At 46.2% G+C, this 21,881-nt stretch overlaps 2 protein-coding genes across 4 annotated transcripts in view; both read right to left on the reverse strand.

The window, feature by feature from the left end:
* Nucleotides 1–8,215, reverse strand: part of usp34 (ubiquitin specific peptidase 34) — a 41,177-nt gene extending 32,962 nt beyond the window's left edge. For both annotated transcript variants that reach the window (XM_069530373.1, XM_069530372.1), the window contains exons 1-4: nt 7,899–8,215; nt 2,911–3,001; nt 1,930–2,479; nt 1,413–1,463 (exon numbers count right to left, since the gene is read on the reverse strand). In XM_069530373.1, the coding sequence (XP_069386474.1) occupies nt 1,413–1,463; nt 1,930–2,479; nt 2,911–3,001; nt 7,899–7,941 (735 nt within the window). In that variant the 5' untranslated portion in view covers nt 7,942–8,215. The remainder of the gene's footprint in view (nt 1–1,412; nt 1,464–1,929; nt 2,480–2,910; nt 3,002–7,898) is intronic.
* Nucleotides 8,216–8,999: 784 nt separating this feature from the next.
* Nucleotides 9,000–20,232, reverse strand: xpo1a (exportin 1 (CRM1 homolog, yeast) a). 2 transcript variants are annotated; one of them, XM_069530374.1, is made up of 25 exons: nt 19,579–20,232; nt 18,397–18,529; nt 17,773–17,874; nt 17,613–17,685; nt 17,463–17,524; nt 17,327–17,371; nt 17,047–17,228; nt 16,746–16,794; nt 16,538–16,657; nt 15,983–16,111; nt 15,426–15,584; nt 14,449–14,631; nt 14,117–14,255; nt 13,800–13,981; nt 13,534–13,690; nt 13,222–13,385; nt 12,845–12,979; nt 12,541–12,724; nt 12,061–12,167; nt 11,420–11,614; nt 11,154–11,322; nt 10,926–11,060; nt 10,652–10,811; nt 10,356–10,452; nt 9,000–9,894 (listed from the first exon to the last, which is right to left on the reverse strand). In XM_069530374.1, the coding sequence occupies exons 2-25, from the start codon at nt 18,520–18,522 to the stop codon at nt 9,748–9,750; spliced, it is 3,201 nt and encodes a 1,066-aa protein (XP_069386475.1). In that variant the 5' UTR covers nt 18,523–18,529; nt 19,579–20,232; the 3' UTR covers nt 9,000–9,747. The 2 variants fall into 2 exon arrangements, with proteins under 2 accessions (XP_069386475.1, XP_069386476.1); XM_069530375.1 differs by having other exon boundaries at nt 18,397–18,526; nt 19,579–20,155.
* Between the last annotated feature and the right edge of the window lie 1,649 nt (nt 20,233–21,881).

Genomic DNA, 21,881 nt, shown 5'->3' on the forward strand with positions numbered 1-21,881 from the left:
TTGAACCAGGTGTGCGTCGAGGCTGCCGCTAATAACAGTAATTTATTTGATATGCATGTGTCTACACTGATCACCTTCACATCTCTATTCCAGGTGATTCACACCAGAAGTATTTTATGTTTCCAAAAGTGATCTGGCGGATATCTATTCGTCGTGTCAGTTTCTGTCTAATGTGCCTGGATGCAGGGGGAAGGAGCGGCGGGCGGGTGTGACAGTGGATGTTAGCAGTCGTTAGCTATGGCGAGAGACTACTGTCGCCACATTGCATGCGTTTAACGGGACAGTCTCGCGTTCACATCGCTAAAAGGATGTGGACACGTGGCTCTGGAATTAGCAGACACTCCCACAGCGGAGGATTTGTTCCCACAAGAGGTGAAGTCGCTTCGTCCGACAATATCGAAAAACAGAGGTCAGCTGAGTCCAGGGCACAGGACGAACTTCAACCTGAGCCGATTGAAGAAACGTCACATCAGACCGAGTTTATATTTGGATACTAGCTCGCTGACTTGGCGTCAGGTTTCTGAGGTCAGATCTGAGATCGTCTCCGTCAGTGGATTCAGAGCAGCTGTCAGGATGTCTTTATTTATGTTCGCTCGTGAAACACTGGAGCAGAAAAGATGCAGGAGTGAGGAAAGAGCGTGCACGTCAGGTCCGTTTCAGCTCAGAGCTGCAGCGACAGTGACTGAGTTTGGACTTTTGCTTTTCTTTTTTTCTTTTCACACTACAGGATGAATTACCATGAAACCCAGTGGAAGGATGTGGTTTAGGTCAGGGAGCAATTTTGGTGCAGATCCAGGAATGTTTTTTTCTTCTTCTTTCTTTGGCCTCATGAGAAAATCTTTAACAATTTACACTGATTTCTCAGAAAATAGTTAATGGATCTTAATTAAAAAAAAAAAAAAAAAAAAATCAGGCCTCTTTATGGGATTGACGTTCATGAGTGTGTGCGACTGGTGCAGGTCAAAAAAGAAATCGCAGCGCAGATTTGGGGATTTAGGGCCGACAGCTTGTTTGTGCAAAATCCGATAAAACAGGTTTATGATGGAATAATTGTCCGACATAACAAAACAGACGGAGACGAATAAGCATCCACAGGACAATGGTGGACAAAGCTGCTTAACAGTTTTATATATCAGTGGCCACATTGTTCGTAAGAGACAGTTTTCTTTGTTTACAGAAAGGGGCACTTCAGGGGCCAATCAGATTTCAATGGCCCCTGGCCCGCGCCCCTGGATCTGCCCCTTAAAGATTTATCAGGAGATTCTGTGAATCAAACGTTGCTGCTAGAATAGAATTGTTGGTCTTTATCTGGGGGACTCTTTCCTGCTGCAGGTGACAGAAAAAGAAAAATGTAACTAGAAGCAGCGGCTCCGTAGAAAACACACAAGATGAGGGTGAAGCTGGTTCCTTACGTTCATGTCGCAGAAGGAGCCGAGGATGTTGCTTTCGTGAGCGGATATGTCCTGAAAGAAAAGAAAAGGAGGCATTAAAAACGTTTTCATCTGACATCAGACTAGTCAGGAGGCTTGTGGTTCCGCGAGCACGAGGCTGACACTAGCACGAACTCGCCCTTCACGCCAGTCGCTCACTTCAAGTCTTCTGACCACATTCCAGACAGAAATCATCAGAGTTGGAGAAAATAGAGAGAACAGAAGCAGCGACTTGTCTAATGCCCTGAACTCACTACTGTTTACAACTGCTACAGAAAAAAGGAGCGAGAGGCTGGAGCGTTCAGGGTGACCAAATCGAAGAAGGGGAGCATCAGCTCCGCCTCCAAACTCTCAAAATTCACCTCGTAGCGCGAGCGAGTGAGCGACCGCAGGGAGGGGTCGAGATACTGCTCTGTGGGCGTGGGCACTGTGTCGATGCTTTGTGAAACAATTGAACAGATTCTTCTGAAAAACACTGAAGCCCGGGACCGGTCCGTACCTCTATGGTGGGGTGTGTGTTGTGTTTGTAGGCTGTGTAAAGGGGGAACTGGATCTGGAAGATCTTAGCAGCACACAGCAGCAGTTTCTCCCTCTCTTCTGTGCTCCAGGAGCTGAACGGGTCCTGACAGTCGCTGCCGGCGGCCCCGTCGCCGCCGTTACCTCCCCCGCACCCACTTCCGCTCTCCACAGGCCCCAGTGCTTCCATCTGGGCTTCACCCTGCTGGCTGGCCCCCTGACCCGGGGTCTTATTCTGGTTCAGGTCGGGTGTGTCAGCATCCTCTTCCGCAGAGTCTCTCTCCACATTCACAGGTTCGTCCTCCCCAGGTGAGGACGGCTGTGGGAGGGGTCCGGGTGCGGATTCGCCCCCGCTCCATTCAGAGGCCGCGCCCTCACCCCCTGATGCGCCTCCTTTATGGGTGTGGCCCTGGATGCTGCAGAGGCGGTCTCTCAGGCTGCTGATCTGGGTGATGACCAGGTTAATGAGGGCGAAGACCAGCTGGTTGAAAACCTCCAGGTGCTTGTACTCCTTGAAGCAGCAGAGACATTGCCTGGAAAAAACAAGGAGGGGAAAAAAAGAGTCAACACAGAAGTCTGGAGCTTTCAGGACGTAACGGTGATTCTGCTGCAGAGGTCAGGTTTTTGTTTTCAGAACATGGACCCCAGCGTCAGCCTGTTTCACCAAAGGCTCTGGCATCTCCTCATCTTCCTGATATATTTGTATTAATCTGTGAATAATCTGTGTTCTAACATTATCTGGAGCTTTCACTAAGGACCTGGCAGGAGAAAACTTCAGTTCAGGTCTGAAAGCAGCTTTAATTTGGTGAATTGGAGCAGGACAGAGCTGCAGGTGCTTATTGCAGTGGTTGATGCACTTACAACTCACAGGATCGAGGTAAGCAAAGCCATAAACTTGGTTTTTCTTGAGCCTAATCACATAAACTCTTTCAGACATGACTAATGTCAGAGGCACAGCGCTCACCTCTGTGTCCAGGAGCTGATGTAGCCCAGCACTCGGAGGGCATGTTCTTTCTTCAGCTGGAAGCCGCCTTCACTGCCGTCTGCATCCGATACTGAGGGGCAGCAAAATACAGAACAACTGTTAGACAACAACAAGACACAAACCAAGAATCTCACTGAAAAGACAAAAACACACCATAGACGAAGGAAACGCTACAACAGCTAACTTCTGTTTCCCAAACTGTCAAGATGAGATTACTGGTTCACCACAAGTTTACGCATCAACATGTTTTATAGGCTTCTTCAAATGTAATGTCTTCATTCAGCTGTATATATTTTGCTTTATTTGTGCAGAGTTTAACTTATTCTTAATAAATAAAAATGGACGACATTAGGGACAAAGCATCTCAAAAGCCCCCTGGTGGCTGGTTTTAATCAGCTACTTGATGATATGAAAATGAGGTGAGACGTAATGATTGACAGCCGAGACTGACCGACGGTCGGTCGAGCAGATCCGTGCCTGATCGCTACTGCTCTGACCTATTTGAGCTGATCTTTGTCCAGCGGGGGGGAAGTGGAGACGTGTCCTCCATCTTTATTTACTCTGGTGTGAATGAGTGAATGTGACCAGTCGTATAAATGCTCTCTCTGTTTGTGATCATCAGACGTGTACACTGACACCGGCATCAGATGAGATTTAACTGTGACTCATACAAACACTCGGATTCTGTCTCAAATTACAGTTATTGTCGTGGCCTTCCCAGATCCACGCTGTCACACCCAGTCCGGAGGAATTCAATGTCTCCACCGAATCGCTGACCTGAATTTGGCGGCAGAGACAGATGGATTTCCTCACTGAATCCAAACACAACTCTTCTCGCTGGTGACGTGTGAACAGAAGCTCATCGGAGGCTTCGGGACCAGGGGTCAGTGTTCTGGGATGTCGGTCCGGGCACATTTGGCCACGTTCCCGCTGAGTGACGCTGTTTCGCTGGTTTCACTTTATGATCACGTCCGGGAACAGGAACCCGGTGCCAACATTACACCCAGTTTATAGCTGCAGCTCAGCGTGGATATAAATACAAAGAGAGGGAGGACGTCTCTAACGTGGGTTCACACTCCTCGGCTCTGCAGTGACTCCGAGGTTCTGTCATGTATATAATATACACAGCTCAACTATATATTACATCGTTGTACTTTAGAAAGTGTTGGATCAAGAATCTTCGGTCACTTCAACCCTGCCTGTGTGCGTGGCCCTGAAAATTATAAATTCTTACATTTCTAGAAACAGGATTAGTCGTGTTTTGGGAAACACCAGCCGAGCACAGCTCCCTGTTGTGAAGGGGGATTCTTTTCTCTTACACACATGCTGCTGCAGCAAACCTGAGGTCACAGGTCAGCTACAGAATCAGCACATGGGCCCGCCAGTCGCGTCGACAGAGCCGTCACAGCTGACGGGCCCCTGCTGCGGAAAACTCCCACCACCGCTCTGCTCAGTTGTAAAACCAATCTTAAACCCATCAGGCCTCATCGAGTCGGCGACAACAAAACCAGCTTTCACTGGGTTTCACCAGTTTTCTGTCTGGAGTCTGAGTCAGAACCAAGTCAAACGACAGTGAAGTAAAACTTTTAACCTTCAACCGACTGTAAAGCAACACCACATGAAACCCTCAAACATCTGGTGTCCTTTAATAAGTGATAAACTACGACCGTTCAACCTCCACTTTAAAAGCACCGTTGATTAACATGGATCAAACCTCGACACTTGGAAATCTGTTCAGTGCCGACGATCGATTTCAGTCCCTGTATTTAGTCGCTGCGTCTTCCTGTACTGGACTCTGATTGGTTTGTAGACGGCGTCTGACCTGGGCATGTTTTCAGTTGGGGGGGGGGGGGTAGAAGTCTTTCTGTTTGAATGGAGAAAATGAATAGAGCTTCATCTGGTTACCATGGTAACCTCATTATGGTATCAATAGCAGCATCAGCACCTTCAGGCGCAGTACTCCACAGTACTAGAGTACTCCACAGTACTAGAGTACTCCACACTAGTATAAATGCAGTAAATAAACGTCCTCTGGTTCAAACTTTATATCGTCGGAGGTGAAGACTGCAGCTGCTTCCTCTTCTATTGTTTAATGTGTCTCTACTTCCTGTGATTGGTCCAAAAGTACAAACTGTCCAACAAAGTGATTTCACTGTGAACCAACAGAACCATGGTTCAGTTTGACCCAGACCCAGAACTCCTCTTCTGCTGCGCTGGTCTGCACCGTTAACGGTCAATGGTCGGTGTTTCTACAGTGTTTTCTGTCGATGACACATCCTCGATTGAAATGGTTCCAGTAACACTGGTGGAAACGACGGCGGGTCCACGAGATGACGCCACAGTTGCATGAAATTTAAAAGGAACTGGCCAAAGAATCAGAGCTCATTTAGTGGAAAAGAGCTAAAAGCTGTGTTTTATATCAGCACTGGAATTAAACTTCTTTAAGGTGTCCAACGACACAGCAGAGCCCTGAGGAGGAAAGCCTCCGACATGACCTTCCAGTTGACCCCATGGCATTTCAGGTCAAACTTCATTTAACCGACTCAGGAACAAGGAAAGTGAAGATGTGGGCAGACGTGAAACATAACTTTTAATTCGTGTAATTAAGACGTATTGTTTTGACGGTGAAGTGTGTGAACATTAACCTATGACAAGCTTCTCGTATGAACTGATCCAGGCAGTAGATTAATGCTGAGTGTGTCTGTCGCCTGTAGGGAACAAATGCTCTTGTGGATGAATTCCTGCAGCCAGGTTTCAGAATCAATGTAGGAAACCTCCCCAGAAGAGAGGAGGCTGTTATGGGAGCAGACAGCACCAAGGTTTTACAATGACACGTTCAACATTAGCAGAGCATGTAATGATCATGTGTAGGGTTTGGTACAGAAATCCAGTGCCAATCAGACACAGCCGCTAACTACCAGGCCAAATCACAACTCAGAGCTCGGTGACTAAGCTCTGAACTGAAATAGTTGCTCTGCTTACAGGCAACGTAAACATCACTGCACGTGTCTAACTAACATCATAATTCACTCTGTGGGAAACACGCATGGCAGACCCTAACGTTAGCCTGCAGTTAGCTGGAAGCTACTTCAGACTCAAGTCTACACGACAACAAAGTGTTGAGACTGAGACGTGCAGCAAATGTCAGAGAGCAGAGGAACCGAGAGCCAGGACCTGGCAGCTGCTGCCGCTCGTAGAGACGGTGGCAGTGTGCACGGTGTTGTCTGCGACCAGTTAAACCAGAGAAGAAGAGGGAAGGGAGGAACAACGGGAAACATTTGAAACCAGAGGGACGAGCCGTGCTTGACCTGTTGCGTGACCCCATGTCAAGTCCATCAGTGTGGGTGTCCCTGGACCCCACTGAAGAACGGTACCAAACACTGAGACTGTTATTTAGGGTTCATTCACTGTAGTTGGGTTTGATTTGGTTTCTTAAAAGTGAAAAATGTGTTGCACTTATTTATGTTGTTTACTTAAGTTACGTAAACTTTAAACTGTCCACAGTTCACATGTTCGACTTCCACTCTGTCTGAGAAATAAGACAAATGTTATCCTCGACCGTCGCTTTTGTGCTTTTATTCTGGACAAAGAATCAGTTCTGGCACCGTTTCGATTTCACACCGGTATCAGAAAAACCCAAATGAACCCAAACCCCGTTCACGTGTCCTGGTATTTTTGTTTGACAATGGGAACCTCTATCACTCAGTCACAAGTGTTTGCATGTCCCACAGAGTTTGAGAGACAACACACCGACCTGACCGAACGAGCTGGGTCTGTTTCGACGTGTCTGTAAGTTTGAATGAGTGAGGCCGTGATGCAGGTGCAGGCTCCAGTGTTCCAGTGGATTCCTGCAGAGCCTGCGGGAGCTTTCACTTCACACGCAGGGAAAACCACGCACACAGCACCGAGCCCTGCGTGCACACGGGTCCAAACTGCATCACAACCCTGCGAGGCTTTGTCCAGCTTGCAGCGGACACTCCTGGAGTGCAGCGGGGCCTGGTTAGCACGTCTGGACTCACGGCTAAGTTTTAGCAAGACCTGCAACCTTGTGTTCGCTGGCTCCGGTTGACATTTAGCCCCGCAGGTGAATAGTGACAATAAACGGTGAGATGAGCACGAATCGTCTGCGTCGAGCCGAGAGGAACAGCAGCGCGAACCGGACATCTGCCGACTCGCGCGAGCTACCGAGGATTAACGGAGCGCCCGCTGCCAAAATATGCGCCTCGATGCAGCCATTAATTTTCGGGGCTAAGCTGAGCCGCCGCTAGCTTCGACTAACATTCACCAGCCCGGACACTCCGAGGAGATCCCCCCGTCTCCTCGGTGTCAGGAGCGGGAGCAGTCCGCGGATCACCGGGAGCTTTTTAGGCCATTTTGAAGAGTGGACGCGATGATCCGCAAAACAATGGGGAGGCGGCGGAGCGGACCGTGAGCAGCCCGAGCTGACAAACACATCAAACAAAGTCAGCCTGCTCGCTAGCTCAACATGCTAACTCTGCTAACTTCCACCATCCAGCGCAAACCGCGTCTCAGCACCGGCGGCGGCCGCCTCCGAGCACCCCCCAGCCCGCCCCCCAGCAGCGGAGCCCCCCGGTGGGGAGGTAGCCGCACCGGGGGGCTCCGCGGCGCGTCCCGCACACAGCGGCTGGAGGTGGTCGGGTTTCAGGGAGCTAGCTTGAGAGAGTGTTTGACAGACAGGCCCCGGAGCTGGCTGCCAGTCTGGAAGAGGAGGGGGGGGGGGATAGCGTTTAGCTTAAAAACAAACCCGTGACACCGACACGGAGCTGTCACCCCCACACACACGCTCGCGACCCCGGAGCCTCCTGTGCGCTGCGGCCGCACAGAGAGGACCCAGAGGCGGACACACACAAACCAAAGTTACATCCAGCTAGCCACCATGCTAACGTGCTCTCATCCAGCTGCAGCGGGGCTAACAGCTACCGAGGAGCCGGCGGAGCGACACTTACTCTCGTTTAAAACCTCCACCAGCTCGGCGCAGTTTTCACACATCGTTCATGAAGAGGAACCCCGGGAGCTCCGACTCAAACCATGGCCCCGGGAGCGGTGGTTTTTGGGGTAAAAAGGCCCAGAGGAGGGGGTGGTGGCTGAAGGTTATTCCGCTAAAACGAACCGGGACCACCGACGAGCTGAAGCGGGCGATTAGTCTCCGAGTGGAGCTGAAGTCCGGCGCGGTCCAGAGGCTCAGGACGGAGGAACCGAGTCAGTCTCCGAGCTGAGCGTCACTGGAGAGACTGGACACAGCGGCCATGTTGGATCAGGAGGGAGGGGGGGTGGGGGGTTACAGCGTGGGGACACATCGGCTATTTCCGGCGAGTCTCCTCCAGCCGCTCGGGTTTCTCCGCTAATCTCGCGAGATCTCACCAAGCGAAGTCACGTCGAAGCAGATTCGATAATATAAACAATAATGTGATTTGATTTAATATGATGTCATGCGAAGTTTGACTTTATTATTAGTAACGTTTATTATTATAAACTCATTCAACTGTAAAACATACTGATTATATCTAATATTCAGGCCTCTTATTGTGAAATTCACAACGAATGCAATGTAGGAATATATACATTATATATATATTATATATATATGTACATCTTAATATAGTTATATTACACACAGTATAGTGACAAGCTACATCTGTGGATAGTTTTAAGAAACAACTCAAGACCCCTTTTTAATTAGTTTATCCTTTTTTTAACCTTTGTCTTTATTTTACTTTCAATACCTTTGCTAGTTTATGCTTTTATCTGAACTCTTTGTTTTATTGCTAAAATGTTCTTATCGATCTCATATATATATAAATATATATATATATAGCATGTGTTAAATTTGCCAGCGCTTATTTATTGTAATTCAACTCCATGTATTCTGTTGTATTTGTTCTTTCTTTAAATATATATATATATAAATAAATAAAATGTAATGTTTTCCAGAATCTTATATAAGCGTCCAGGTCTTAGAAGCACAGATGTTAACGTTCCTCATATTTTTCAGGTTCTCCATGACCCATGTGTTTTGTTTTTTTTTTAAGTAAGAAGCAGAATCACAGTCAAATTTGTAAAAATAGCCAACTTTATATTCTCAGAGTACTAAGACAGCTTTACAAACAGGATGATTATGCACACAGCCATCGTTCTCATCCAAACGCAGAGCGGTCCGACCAAAGCTCCGATCGATTCACTCAGGGAGCCGGAGTAAAAGAAAAAAAAAATCATTCAACACACTGACAAACCAAAACAAGACAATGAAGGAAGGTACGTTTACCCCTCGAGCATCACATTCATTCTGCACTGTGCATGTGGCACTTCTGAAAGCAGAGCGATTCGTCAACTAACCACGGCAAGTGTCTCAACATCATATAATACATATTAACAAGTGAGGGGGGGGGGGGGAGTGAAGAGAGATTAAAAATAACCTTAAATTCTTTTAACTACATGCAGGTGTAACAGAACCATACGACCGAACATAAAGCTTTAATCATCAAAGAATTTACAAAAGATGGCAGGTTAAACAAAAAAATTATATAAAATAAGTTTGTGAGGGAAAAAAGGAAATCGCGCCAGGGTGGAGGGTTCGTGGGGAATATTCTCATTTACATATTGACATAGATTTGGTCGATGTACAACCGAGTGCTGGGGTCCTTTTCTCTGGCCCCTCGTTCTTTTCAAACACACACACACACTTGCACACAAACACACTTGAAAAGAAAATGTATCGACAGGAAGCGTCCTTGCTCTCTCGACCTTTCCCCCTTCAGATTTGTTCTGGACACGCTGGTCGCCACCGCCACTCCTCCTTCAGTCGCCCATCTCCTCAGGCAGCTCGTGGGGGTTGAGGATTCCGGGCACCGACATCTGGAGCTTGTGTTTCTCCTCCTGGGCTTGGCGCAGAGACGCCTCCCTCTCCTCCAGAAACAGGTCCGTCGTATCCTCGCCGGCAAACTCCTGCAGGACCACACACACACACACACACACAGAAGCTCGGCTTTAGGCCTCAGAGCCAAACGACCACGTTCCCACAGAGCGAGACGTGCACTGCTCAATCCCTCCACTCAATAATTAAAATAATCTGATGCAGATTACAGTTTAGTTTATAGTAAATACTTCCAATCAGATTAGTGTTTTAAGTAATGATTTGTCTGAGCTTAGGTATTTCCAAAATACAACCAAAGAATTACCACTATTTGTTCAAACACAACATAATAGTTGTTTTTCTTTTGAAGACTTTTTTCCATGGAAGATTAATTTGACATTTCTTACTATTAGATACATATCTAGTTATCTTTATAATCATGAACAGTTATTTTTATGCAGTGCCTCATTTAACAGACAATAAGTTGAACCTTTTTCAAAACTCCTGCTCCCAATAAATCAACATCTTCCTCAGCCTGGTTTGAGACACTGACCTTGATCTGCACCAGGAAGTCCCTCAGGTGCTCCTTGAAGGCAGCGATGTCCTGATTCAGGCTGAACAGACCTGTTACAAACACCTTCACCTGGGCACTGAGCACAAGACAATGGATTAGTAACGAGTGTGTGAAAGCACAACATGTACTCTCTCTGAAGCTTCTGTGAGCCTCAAACCTCATTTTCTAAGTAAATCAAAATGTAAGAAAGTAAGAAAATTCAAAAGTGCTGACTCACTTCTGAGTGTTAGGAATCAACATTGGCAGAACACATGCGTCTCATGTAATCTACTTACTCTTGCAGGTGGGGGAAAGCCGTCTTCAGCAGGTTGGCAATGTACTCCTGGACGTGCACCTGGTTGTTGGCGGGGCTGGCCGCGCTCAGGGCCACGCTCACCTTCCCCTCCTCCACCAGGTTGAACATGTAGGCCAAGATGGTGGCGTGCATCGTCAGACCTGCAGACAGGGAGCAGGGCTCGTCAGTCACATGATTCACCTGTGTTTCAAGTTGGCTTTAATGTGAATGTGCTCTGAGTTGTCAAACCCAGTGATGTCAGCTGATCTGTTCACCTGCAGTGTGAGAGGTATCGGTGACCACAGAGAAGATGTGCTGCAGGACGTCACAGAAGTACGTCTGGTAGAAGCTTTGTGCTGCCGCTTCCTCCGCGGACACGTTCTGCAGGAGAGTGTACAGGATCTGTAGACCTGCACGAGACGACGCTCATTAGATTGAGAGATATATATATATAATGGATTCAATTTACTTTCTGTGACAGGATGAGTTGTGTCGGTTCGGACCTGTGTCGGCCACATTCCTCATCGTGTGCTTGAAGGCCCAGATGATAGAGTCCAGTATCAGTTTGAACTGGGCCGGGGCGATGGACAGGAAGGCTGGGAAACACTGGGACGTGGCGGCTTGAAGGAGGTAGAAGAAATGAGTTCTGTGTTCTGGGAATTCTTCAAAGTCCTGATGGCAGAGAAGAAAAAACAAAACGATGTCACAGTGTTTGTTTTTAAAGACGGTTCCACCTGGTGCCAGGTGCGGTTACACAACTCCAACACACCTTGTTGATCATGTTCAAAGTGCACTCGAAGACAGCGTCAAAGATCTTGGGGATCTCCCCGGTGATGTGCACTCCCAGCTTGTTGACGATGGTTGCCATGGTGCTGAGGACCTCAGGCTCGCGGGCAGCTGGGACGTTCCTCTGATAGTCGATGAGCACAGCCTCCAGCAGGGGGGGCACAAAGTTCTCTCCCACCTGGAAAATAAAACCCACATGAACATTTCAAAGACCAAAAATACTGCGTTCTTAATCCAGTCTGAGTTTATAGACGTGTCTGATGTCAGGAGCGACTGAATGAATGAATGAATGAATCTCTGAAGTAAAGTAAAGTATCGATCATTATAACTAACGTGGCCACGTGCATCTCTGTGTGTGTCACTGTTGTGGATCAATCAGGGTCACAGTGCTGAAAACATTAGTCTTATTTTAGCTTTGGATTATAAAAGTAGTTTTTAAGAGGGAACCAGGCCCAATCTAAAAAAAACTGTTACAACAGTTTCCCATTTGCTGAAGCAGAATCTGGTGACGCTCCACAAATTCAGAGGATTCTACGAAAATAAAAATCATTCTAAACACAGATTTGAATGTAAAAACACTATTCCATTTTAGAATAGACAGGAGAAAATAAAAAATTCGCTCACCATCTGCGGGTCGTTGGAGCGACTGACCCAGCCCGAGATCAGCTTCAGTGTCTCTCTCTTCACCGTCCTCATGCTCCTGATCAGAGGCTGTTTGGTCACCATCTCTCCTGAATAAGCCAGAAAAATACAAATAATAAACAAATGCAGACAAACAAAGATTAACACAGGATTTAAAATGTCTTTAAGGTTTTCTCTGAAAAACCGACACTGACCCAGAAAACAAAGCACACACAGATTCCACTGTATTAGGTCTCAAATGATAAAGAAATGTCAGTTCTGCTCAATGAAGAAGTTTTGTGCTTCAACAGGTTGTTAGGTTGATTACTGGTTAAATTATATTTCTCTCCTGTTGGAGCCAAAAGATAATTTAATCTTTTGCATGTAAAAAGTCTTCAGGTTGCCTGCATGTTGTGTACAGACCCAGAGACGACAGTTGAATGAAGACACAGACACACAAACAGGGAGCAGATGAGTGCTAACCATTAGTCTGGACAGCCGAGGAAATGTTTTCACTCAGACACTTGTAAACGTTAAGCATGTCCAGATAGATTCGTCCCAGCTGAACGACGAAGGGATGACCGACAGCTTTACAGGCTCGGACATTTGTCTTTAGGATGCTGCCCAGCTGACGCACCGTCTCAGCATCCTTCAGGATGTCCACATTCTGCAACAGAGCACCGAGTTTAGCGAAAGCAGCAGTTTTTAAATAAGCTACACTTCAGGCTGCATTCAATGGGAATGTTTGGAGCCATCAAAAGCAGATTATAAATCGATCCTTCCTCACCTTGGTCGCCTGCTGGATGATGCTGTCCCACACCTGGTTCGGGAGCAGCATGTACTTCTCTATGAGAAGCTCCTGAACTGCCTGATCGGTCTGAGCCCCAATCATGTAGCCCACCGCCTCGTAAAATGTATGGACCTGCGCAGACGAGGGGCAGGAAGTTACATCAGGTTTGGAACCAGAATTTATGCTTCTGAGTTGTCGCGTCTGCCAACAAGTCAGGTCACAGTTTATATCTATGTCTGTCCAGACTCATTATAAAAGTAGTGACGAAGAAGAAATGTATTTTTGTCCGAATGAGTTACAGCCGAACAAATTGTTTTGGGGTCACAGCAAACGTTGACCACCAAAAGAAGTGAACGCTGTGAGACGGGACGGACCTGCTGTGGCTGCAGGTCACAGATGATGGTGTTGATGTTGTTGAGGATCTCGTCGATGAAAGGCATCACCTCCCCCACCTGAACCTGAACAAAGTGACGACGGCACTTCTGAGCAATCTTGATGAAGGTGTCACACGCCATGTCCTGTACGCCGTCATGTGTTTCTGTGTGAGGAAGAACAGGAGAACCACGAAGAGTCTGATTCAATGACAGTTTGTCACCAGAGATGGAAGAAGTAACAGATTTTTCAAAATCACAGATTAAAGATTTAAAGAAAGTCATCAGATCTGAACAGTTATTTGAGTTTCTCACCGTGCATGAACTCAAACAACTTGTTGACGACGGTCTTGAGGAACTTCCAGTGGGCTCGCAGGAAGCGAGGATACTGTCCCACGATGTACATGATGTTGGACGCTATGATGGCTTTGTTGTCTTTACCTCTCTTCTGTTCACACAAGCCGAGCAGGTCCTGAGAACATAACACAACGTCTTTATCAAAGACTGGCTGGATTAAATGCTCTTGGAGAAAGACAGAGACAGAAGTCAGGATCTATTCAGATGCTTGTCACATGTTGCACCTTGATGACTGTGACCAGGAATCTCTTCTCGTCTTCCTCGTGCATCGCACCGCTGATGGAGCCAATGGCCCAGCAGAGCATGTTCAGGTTCCTCCACGACCACTCGGTGCCGTTGACTTGATTGTGGAGCTTCTCAGTCATGATGCGTTCCGTGTCGGCGTAGTCCAAATGAGTCAGGTACACTAAACACAGAGAGTCAGGTGAGTTAATAAATGCGTTGTGGTCCATTTTTAATTGGGCTCCTAATTTTCTTTTAAAATGTGTTAGTCTGAAACAGAAGAGTCACATTCGACGACCACAGATGAGAAGAAACTAACCGAGAGTCTCCCTCATGTTCTTGTAGAGGTTAATGGCGTCCGTGTCTTTCATGAACTCCCTGACCACCTCACCCTGGTCGTTCTCCACCACCAGCACCTCCTCTGGTTTGGCCATGCGGCTCACCATCAGCAAACGTACCTACGAGAAGAGGAGGAGGAGGCCTCTGTAATATGAAGCAAGCTTGTACTACCACAGCAGTACGTGTATGTTACTATGAAATAAGTACAAAAATCCCACTTCAATAATCCACAGCTGGTTCACATTAGTGCAGTTAATCAGTTTATGCACTTCTGATTCGTCTGTGCGACTGTGCGGTGGATGACAGAAGTACCTGGGACAGTACGGGCAGGTAGAGGTGTCTTCGTGGCGGGACATCGGACAGGAGCGGGGTGCTGGATGTGGAGAAGGGACTCTCCCTGTATAGCTCTGCTGCAAGGTGGTTCCAGTACTCCAAACAGATCTTGAAGATCTCAGTCTCCTCAACCTCCGACACCAGCAACATGAAGTGCAGGGCCTGGAGACAAAGTGCAGTGAGTGACCCGGTAACAGTCTGTGTCGGTTGTTAGCCTCATGATCTTTATTTCTATTTGTACATGCTAATCACTTTATTTTGTCTTTAACCAGCAGTAATGGCCAAAAATCATTTATTTCTCAATTTACTTCATTTGTACTTCATTTTCTTGAGGGTGTTGATAATGTGAAGAATACAAATATCTCAGGAGGAAGACGCAGACGACGAGGAGATTCCAGATCTTTTGGTGATAAGGGCCGACGCCGGCCCTCATCTGAACGTCCCGCACATGTTCCTGTTGTTGTGAACGAGTCGGACAATCTGCTGCTGCCTCACAAACACTGACTACACAACGTGTCTGTAACGCGCAACAATCTTTCCTAGGTTAAATTGCAGTTTCCCTCCCAGTCTCATCCTGAAACAATTATTTGTCTGCAGATCTGTAGTTGGACAAAGAGTCGTGGGAAAGGTGGATCCTCCCACTGCAATCTGTCCCAAATACATGTCATTATAAAAGTGTAATCAGGACGCCACAGAGGAGTAGAAACTGGAGAGGCGAAAAAAGAAGATCACTAGATGGAAGAGGGAGTTTTCTTTATAACAAACTGAAGCAGATGAGAAACTGACTAAAAGCCACCAACTGAGATCCGCTGGTTTGTTTACTCACACAGACGCACAATTATTTAAATTTACCTTTCCACTTGATAAACAAGGCTCCGTTCAAACAGAGAAAATGTTCAGTTGTTGTTTCCGTGAGTTTATCTATTTTCTGTTCCAACAGGAAGTCGTCCTCTCACCTCCATCAGTGACTCTCGCAAGTTTGGTCTCTTCTCGACGAGCTGGCCGTGTTCTTTGAGGAAGGTGCAGAGGAACAGGCTGAGGTTCTGGATGAAGTTCTGCTCGTCGTCCTTTCCATTGGCGTAGGCCACTCTGATGTTGGTGTTCAAAGGCAGCATCTGAACAGAAGACAAAACAACTCACCTCATCTGTACTGCCTTATTGTAAATTTGGCAAACGTCACACATGAAGTTCTTTGTTTGTGTGCGTTTGTCCCAGTGTGTTGACTCAGTGTTGTTGTTTAAAACTCATTTTTAAGGAGTTTAACGTGGAGCTGAACTTTACATAAAAGGAAAAACTTGACAGTAATAATGGACATTTATTCTGAGTAGGATTCAGCCTTGTCTGATAATGTGTGTGTGCAGTAAGTCTAGTTTGTGCAGACGTTGTGCGTGTGTGTGTGTGGGGGGGCTGCACACCGTGTTAATGTGTGTAATGAGAGTAGACGTGCTTGTGTATAATCATACTGAGTGCAATCAACGTGAGTAGGACGCACTCAGAACGATTGTGTGTTTACCTGTTTAAGCTGGGACATGGTGAGAGTAAACAGGTTCACAAACTGCTCCTCGTACTGGTTGACGCTCACGCCAGCGATCTCTGTCAAACATTTCAGCGTCACATTGCGAAACATGGGCACATTCAAGAACTGAAACACAAACAGAACAGAGCAGGTTAGTGATGAAGCCGCGGTTTAACTGTCCACTCAATGTCCGCATGAAAAATGTCTTTGTACAAATCAGATGTCTGACAACATGCAAAGCAAGTTAGGGCTGGAAATACAGGTTAAATGATTTGATCTTTTTTCCCCAGTAATCGATAAATGAGTCTGGTCTATAAAGTAAGAAAGTCTTCCCAGAATTCAAAGTGACTTCTTGACAAATTTGTGAGAATATATAATGAAGATAAGCAAACATTTATTAGAGGCTGAAAACAATTAATTAACACGGCAGCAATGTTACTTACTACTGCAAAAAATAAATCCATGGAAATATACAATATGCTGTCACATGACAGATCAAATTCAACAAACGTTTGAGGCTCTGATTTGCTGAATGGACATGAGGTGGTTTACCTTGTAGACCAGCGTGCTGATGAGTTTGGTTTCAAAGATGTAACCTAAAGGAATCCAGTTGAGGAAGCGGAGGAGAGTCTCCAGCGTGGCGTGCACCAGCGGAGCGTTCTGCGAGTTCTCCTGCTCAGAACAAGAAGGGAAGTGTGAGAACGGACTTTTTAAAGGCTGGAGGCAGATGTTGACGACGGTTTGGTCAGTGTTGTCTTACCATCACAAACTGGCACAGCTGGAATATTTGGGAGAACTCGTTGCACATGCTGAAAGGTAGAAACACAAACATTAGTGAGTGTATTAATAACCTGTTGTTGCAGAGTCTCAGTCACTGAATGGACAAAGCAGAAAATCAAGAATCATCCCGAGAGTTATTATCCGTTTTTAATCTTCTACAATTCAATTTGGACACTTATTATTTTACTGCCTGGCTAAACTTTACCTCACAAACCAAAGAGAGAACAGGAAAAATTCACACAAGCTGTGAAACTGTGCGACACGTCACGTTTTCCAGTTACCTGTCTTTGAGGTGCTTGGCCTTCACCTGGGTCATCTGGCCACTGGAGAAGTCAAAGACCTCTTCACTGAGCAGTTTGAGGATGATCATGTTGTTCTGACAGAGGCTCTCGCTGGTCCGACTCGCGCCCACGATGTCACTGATGAATGTGGGCCAGTGTTTGGGCCATTCCTGCTTCAGGATCTAGACCAGTGCAGAGAAGACGAGGAGCTCTGTGTTATTAACCACTTTACGTCTGTTGTTCTCGTAGCAAATGTAAAAACTTCTGTTTGATTATTTACCTGAACGAGGATCATGTTGAGTTTTGAAATGTAAACTCCTTCTTTCTGCAAAATAAACATGAAAACAGCAACATCAGTGTCAAGCAGCACAAAGTGACGCTTCACATCACAGAATCCTACGTGAATATAAACTCACCTCCATGTTGGCAGGATCAGAAGACGTCTTGATGATCAAACCGACAACATATTTCTTGATTCCTGAAAATATGTCCATGTGTATTTATTGGAAACATCACAGACCTCAGAGACAAAATCATTTGTTTAATGTCACTAAACTGATTTTTACCTTCACATTGATTTCTCGGGAGAATCTTCCAGCGAGTTTTGATGACTACCTCCAGAATCTGCAGCGCATAATACTGAGAGACAAACAGACTTATTAAGAGCTCGGACAACAAACTACACACGGGGGCAACAATGTCATGTGACGTCATCAGTGCTCATACTTTGGTTTTCATGTTCTGTGAGAACTCCAGGATAGTGTCGACCCTCGTCCAGGCATCTGGATGGTCTTTTAGGTTGGTCAGCACTTCCTGAGCCACCCGTTGCTACAAGAGAAGCGACACAGACAACGTTATAGGTCCTGAATCTATAGCGGTGAACTTCAGGTATATTTTCCCGAGCTGTACACATCATATTTGACTCCACGCTCAGTCCACAGAACCTGAAGACTTGCTGCTGCACAAAGAGCATTGAACCTGTTTCTTCAAAGTTTGATGAAGCTCGACTGTGTATGAAGAACCTGAACTGGGGCCTGTACTACGAAGCAGGTTCAACAGACCCAGGATATCTTTCCACCATCCAATCACAATCGGGGTAGATGGTGTTATCAAAAGGCCTCGGGAGAATCAGTTGTCTCCAAAGCGCCTGTTCATTCCAAGTTATTAATATTGAACATATCACATGTCTAAAACGCACCATACTCATTAACAATACACATGTCAACCCTGGAGCTGACGAGGTGAACGGTTCTTGAGATATGTGACGGACAGACATGTCTGGATATACTGGAGACATTTAAACCAGGAAGGATTCATTTATGGAAGCACAGTGGAGAGGAGCAGTCTCACCTGGGAACCAATGTCATGGTACATAGAGTTGACAACATTGTCCAACAGGTTGATGTCCAGTTTTTGACTGAAGTCCAGCAGCTGTCTGGCTGGGTGATCGGCCAACATCGTCATTTCTGCTGGCATAGAGCTTCTGAGTGGAGAGCAAATTATCAACATTAACAACCACTGCTGACACACAAAGTACACACACACACACACTGGATATAATTGTTGGGTCTGGGCCACAAATCAATAATAGTAATGACCTGTGTAATATTCACAAATAGCAATATAACAAGTGTTTAATATGTCTTGATATACACAGAGCATTTCATCACGATGATTGTGTCTCGTGCTGAATTATGCTTCAGGGATGGGGTTTCATAAGTTAAGTCCTGTTTGGTTGTTCACGGTGACACAGGTTTGATTCCCGGATGGAAATGTGAGACACCCGATTAAACACATGTAGATACCGGTATGTGTGTGTTCTCGAGGAAACGAGGGAGCCGGTGATGGTGAGTTACATTTACTGTTTCGTTTCCTGTATAAACTATGTTCATTATTTTGGGGGGGGGGGGTGCATACAAAGCAGACAGGTCCATCTTATTTTGAAATTGAATGGTAACTTAATTGAAATGCTAACGTAGCTACTTGAATTTCTATATCATAGAATGATCTCATCTTGGATTAGTTCTTGTCTAGTCTTGATATTGATGCTGTTACTCTGGCTTCTTCTTCGCACTTCTCTTTAATGACTGAGTCCTATGAGCACACGTGACACGATAATGAAGACCAAACACAGAAATAGATGAGTGAATCACGGGCAGGGTTCGATTCCCTCTGATGTCCCAGACTAGTTGTTCTTGCTCAGAGTCAGGGCAGCGTGCCTGAAGCGGCCGTCGGCCCACGTGGTCCGAACATGACACCCATTGCACCGGGGCTGGAGACGCGTGAAACGACGCCACCACCTGGTCAGCTGGGTGCACTGAGCTGCATCCACACTAAGAAACCAGTTTAGCCGCCGAGCTTAGCCTCTGATGGAGGCACACGGCGGGGATGCTAACCCCCCCTGGCTCCAGTGTTTTAAGCGGATCTAGGCTTGTCCTCCCGCGGGTTCACCCCCCGGTGCTCCACCGACTGACGGCTGCTCGCCCCACGCTGGGTGAGTGAGCTGCTGGATGCCGCTGAGGCTCCACTTACCTGGGGAGTCCTGTCCGGCTCGTCTGGAGCGGTTGTCCGGGGACTGGTGCGAGCTGTGGCCGAGGAGCGAAAATACGAATCTTCTCGATGCGATGGAAAAAAAAAACCCGATCAACTTTTATCTCATGGCACGTTTCCTCCGCTGCTAACCTCCGCTAGCACGAAGCTAACGCTAGCTCCCCTGGCTGACACCGGCAGTGACCGCCAACTTTAAACGTTCCCCCCGGGTGCGTGTGGGTCCTGGTCGCCGTGTTGAAACCTCTCCGGTCGGTTGGTTCTCCTCCTCTAGCCGCGGCGGACCATGGTTTTCGTTACCTGTCACCACAGCCGACTCCCACCGGGCTAACAGCCAGCTAGCGTGCTAATGGCAAAGTCAATGAGGATTCGGCTCTGGCGGCTAACGTGATGCTAAGCTAACAGCCCAGAGTCGGTGTTCCGGCTCATCAGCCCGCAATTGAGTCACTTTATTTCAGTCTGTGCTCGCACACAGTGTGGGGCAGCTCCGGCTTTTACAGCGTGAGGCTCCGCTCTTCCTCTCCGCTCATGCTTCCAACCTCGGACCGGTTCAATCCGGTTCAAACCGGGATTCTCATTCTCGGTGTTTCGGCCCGTCGCGCGCCGCGTAAAATTTGGACTATGTACCCGCCCCACTGCGCGTGTGATTGGTTCCCCCGCGCTGTCGTCACGCTTTGTCACGGGCCGGTGGAGCTGTCAATCCGAACGAAAGCCCCTCCCCCTGTTCTGGCCTCAGCAAACATGAAACTGAAATAAAAGAAATAAAAGATTGAAATAAAAAAGATCGTCAGGATTATTATAGACTGAGTGTTTGTTTATTCAATCAGGACGTCACACTGAGATCCAGATCTGTTTTCATCAGAGGCCAGAGAACCAGAAACTTTCACAATCAGCAACACAATAAAAATAAATTCAAAGTCACACTGAGATCTGCACAATCTTTCCCCTGCTGTGTTTTTCATTCAGGACATTTTTGTTTCCTATGTTTATATTTATACTTTATACACCACAGCAAACTCCTTGTATGCGTAAACCTGATTGGCAGTAAAACCAGATTCTGATTCTTTTTTCCAACAGAGGCCAGAGAACCAGAAACTTTAACAATCAGCAACAAACAATTAAACATCAATAAAAACTTTCACAAGAATCATAAAAAAACATCACATAGTAAAGATTCAAATCTCAGTCTGGAAGGAGGGAAGTTTTGAAATCATTGTGTTCAGAAGGCGCATTGTGTTACGACCCGGCTCAGGGGAAACCCAACATGATGAACGAGTCCCTCCTCGTCCCAGCTCCCAAGAACCACCAGCAACAAATGACTCCACAGCAAAACGTACCCACTCCAATTAAAGAAACAAAAAGATGTGTTATTAATTTAACTCCTAATTTAAAAACAGCAGAAAACAAGGGTTAAACAAAAGAGCTACTGAACACGGCTGGTGCATCAGGTGTTCACCCATTTCACAAGGTCATATTCTGCCTGGCAGCGGCAAGAGGAGAACTGAATCCAGTTCAGCCAATACTGGTGCAGGTATGAGGGAGGACTCAAGTTGAGAAGTCACTGGATCTTCTGCTGCTTGTACTGGTTTTAAAATGATGGTTCAGTTTGAAATAAACAAGGACATCATGACTCATAGTTATTATTGATCGTAATTATAGTAATAACAAAACTATACAATAATAAACTGCACAACACCACAGCACCTACTGTCCAAGCACTAAAATACAGAAGTCAAGAAAGAACTGCTGCACTTCTTCCACAGTTATATTTACAAGACACATTTCACAATACACAGCCTTGGTCTCTGTCTTTATATTGCACATATGGAGGAACAGCCTTGTTGATGTTTCATTATTTCTACTTTTATGATATAAAGTATTTATATTATTACTTTTACTACATTGTCCCCTCGCACTGCTTCTTCCTCATGCTGCTTGTTTGTAGAGCACTTTTAACAATTGTCAAAGAAAGCAGATGAGAATGAATCCCTATAAATATGACATACACATCATACTCATTGAAATGATAGATACTCGTCACGATGAAACATTGAAAGCAGTTGTGAGAAGTTGGGTTTTGAGCAGTGAAGGAGACACTGGACAGTTCAGTACAGCCTCTGAGTGGATTGTTCCAGAGGGACGGGGTCGCTGTGGAAAAGAACTGGTGTTTTAAAAGTAAAGAACAGCAAGAACTGATTTGATTGAGTTTTTTTGCACTTTGTTGGAATTTTATCGATAAATTAAAAAAACAGGCATAGTTTTATTTTAAATAACCTCACTGAAAACAT

Source organism: Paralichthys olivaceus, chromosome 8 (assembly GCF_024713975.1).
Source record: "Paralichthys olivaceus isolate ysfri-2021 chromosome 8, ASM2471397v2, whole genome shotgun sequence".
NCBI lineage: Eukaryota > Metazoa > Chordata > Actinopteri > Pleuronectiformes > Paralichthyidae > Paralichthys > Paralichthys olivaceus.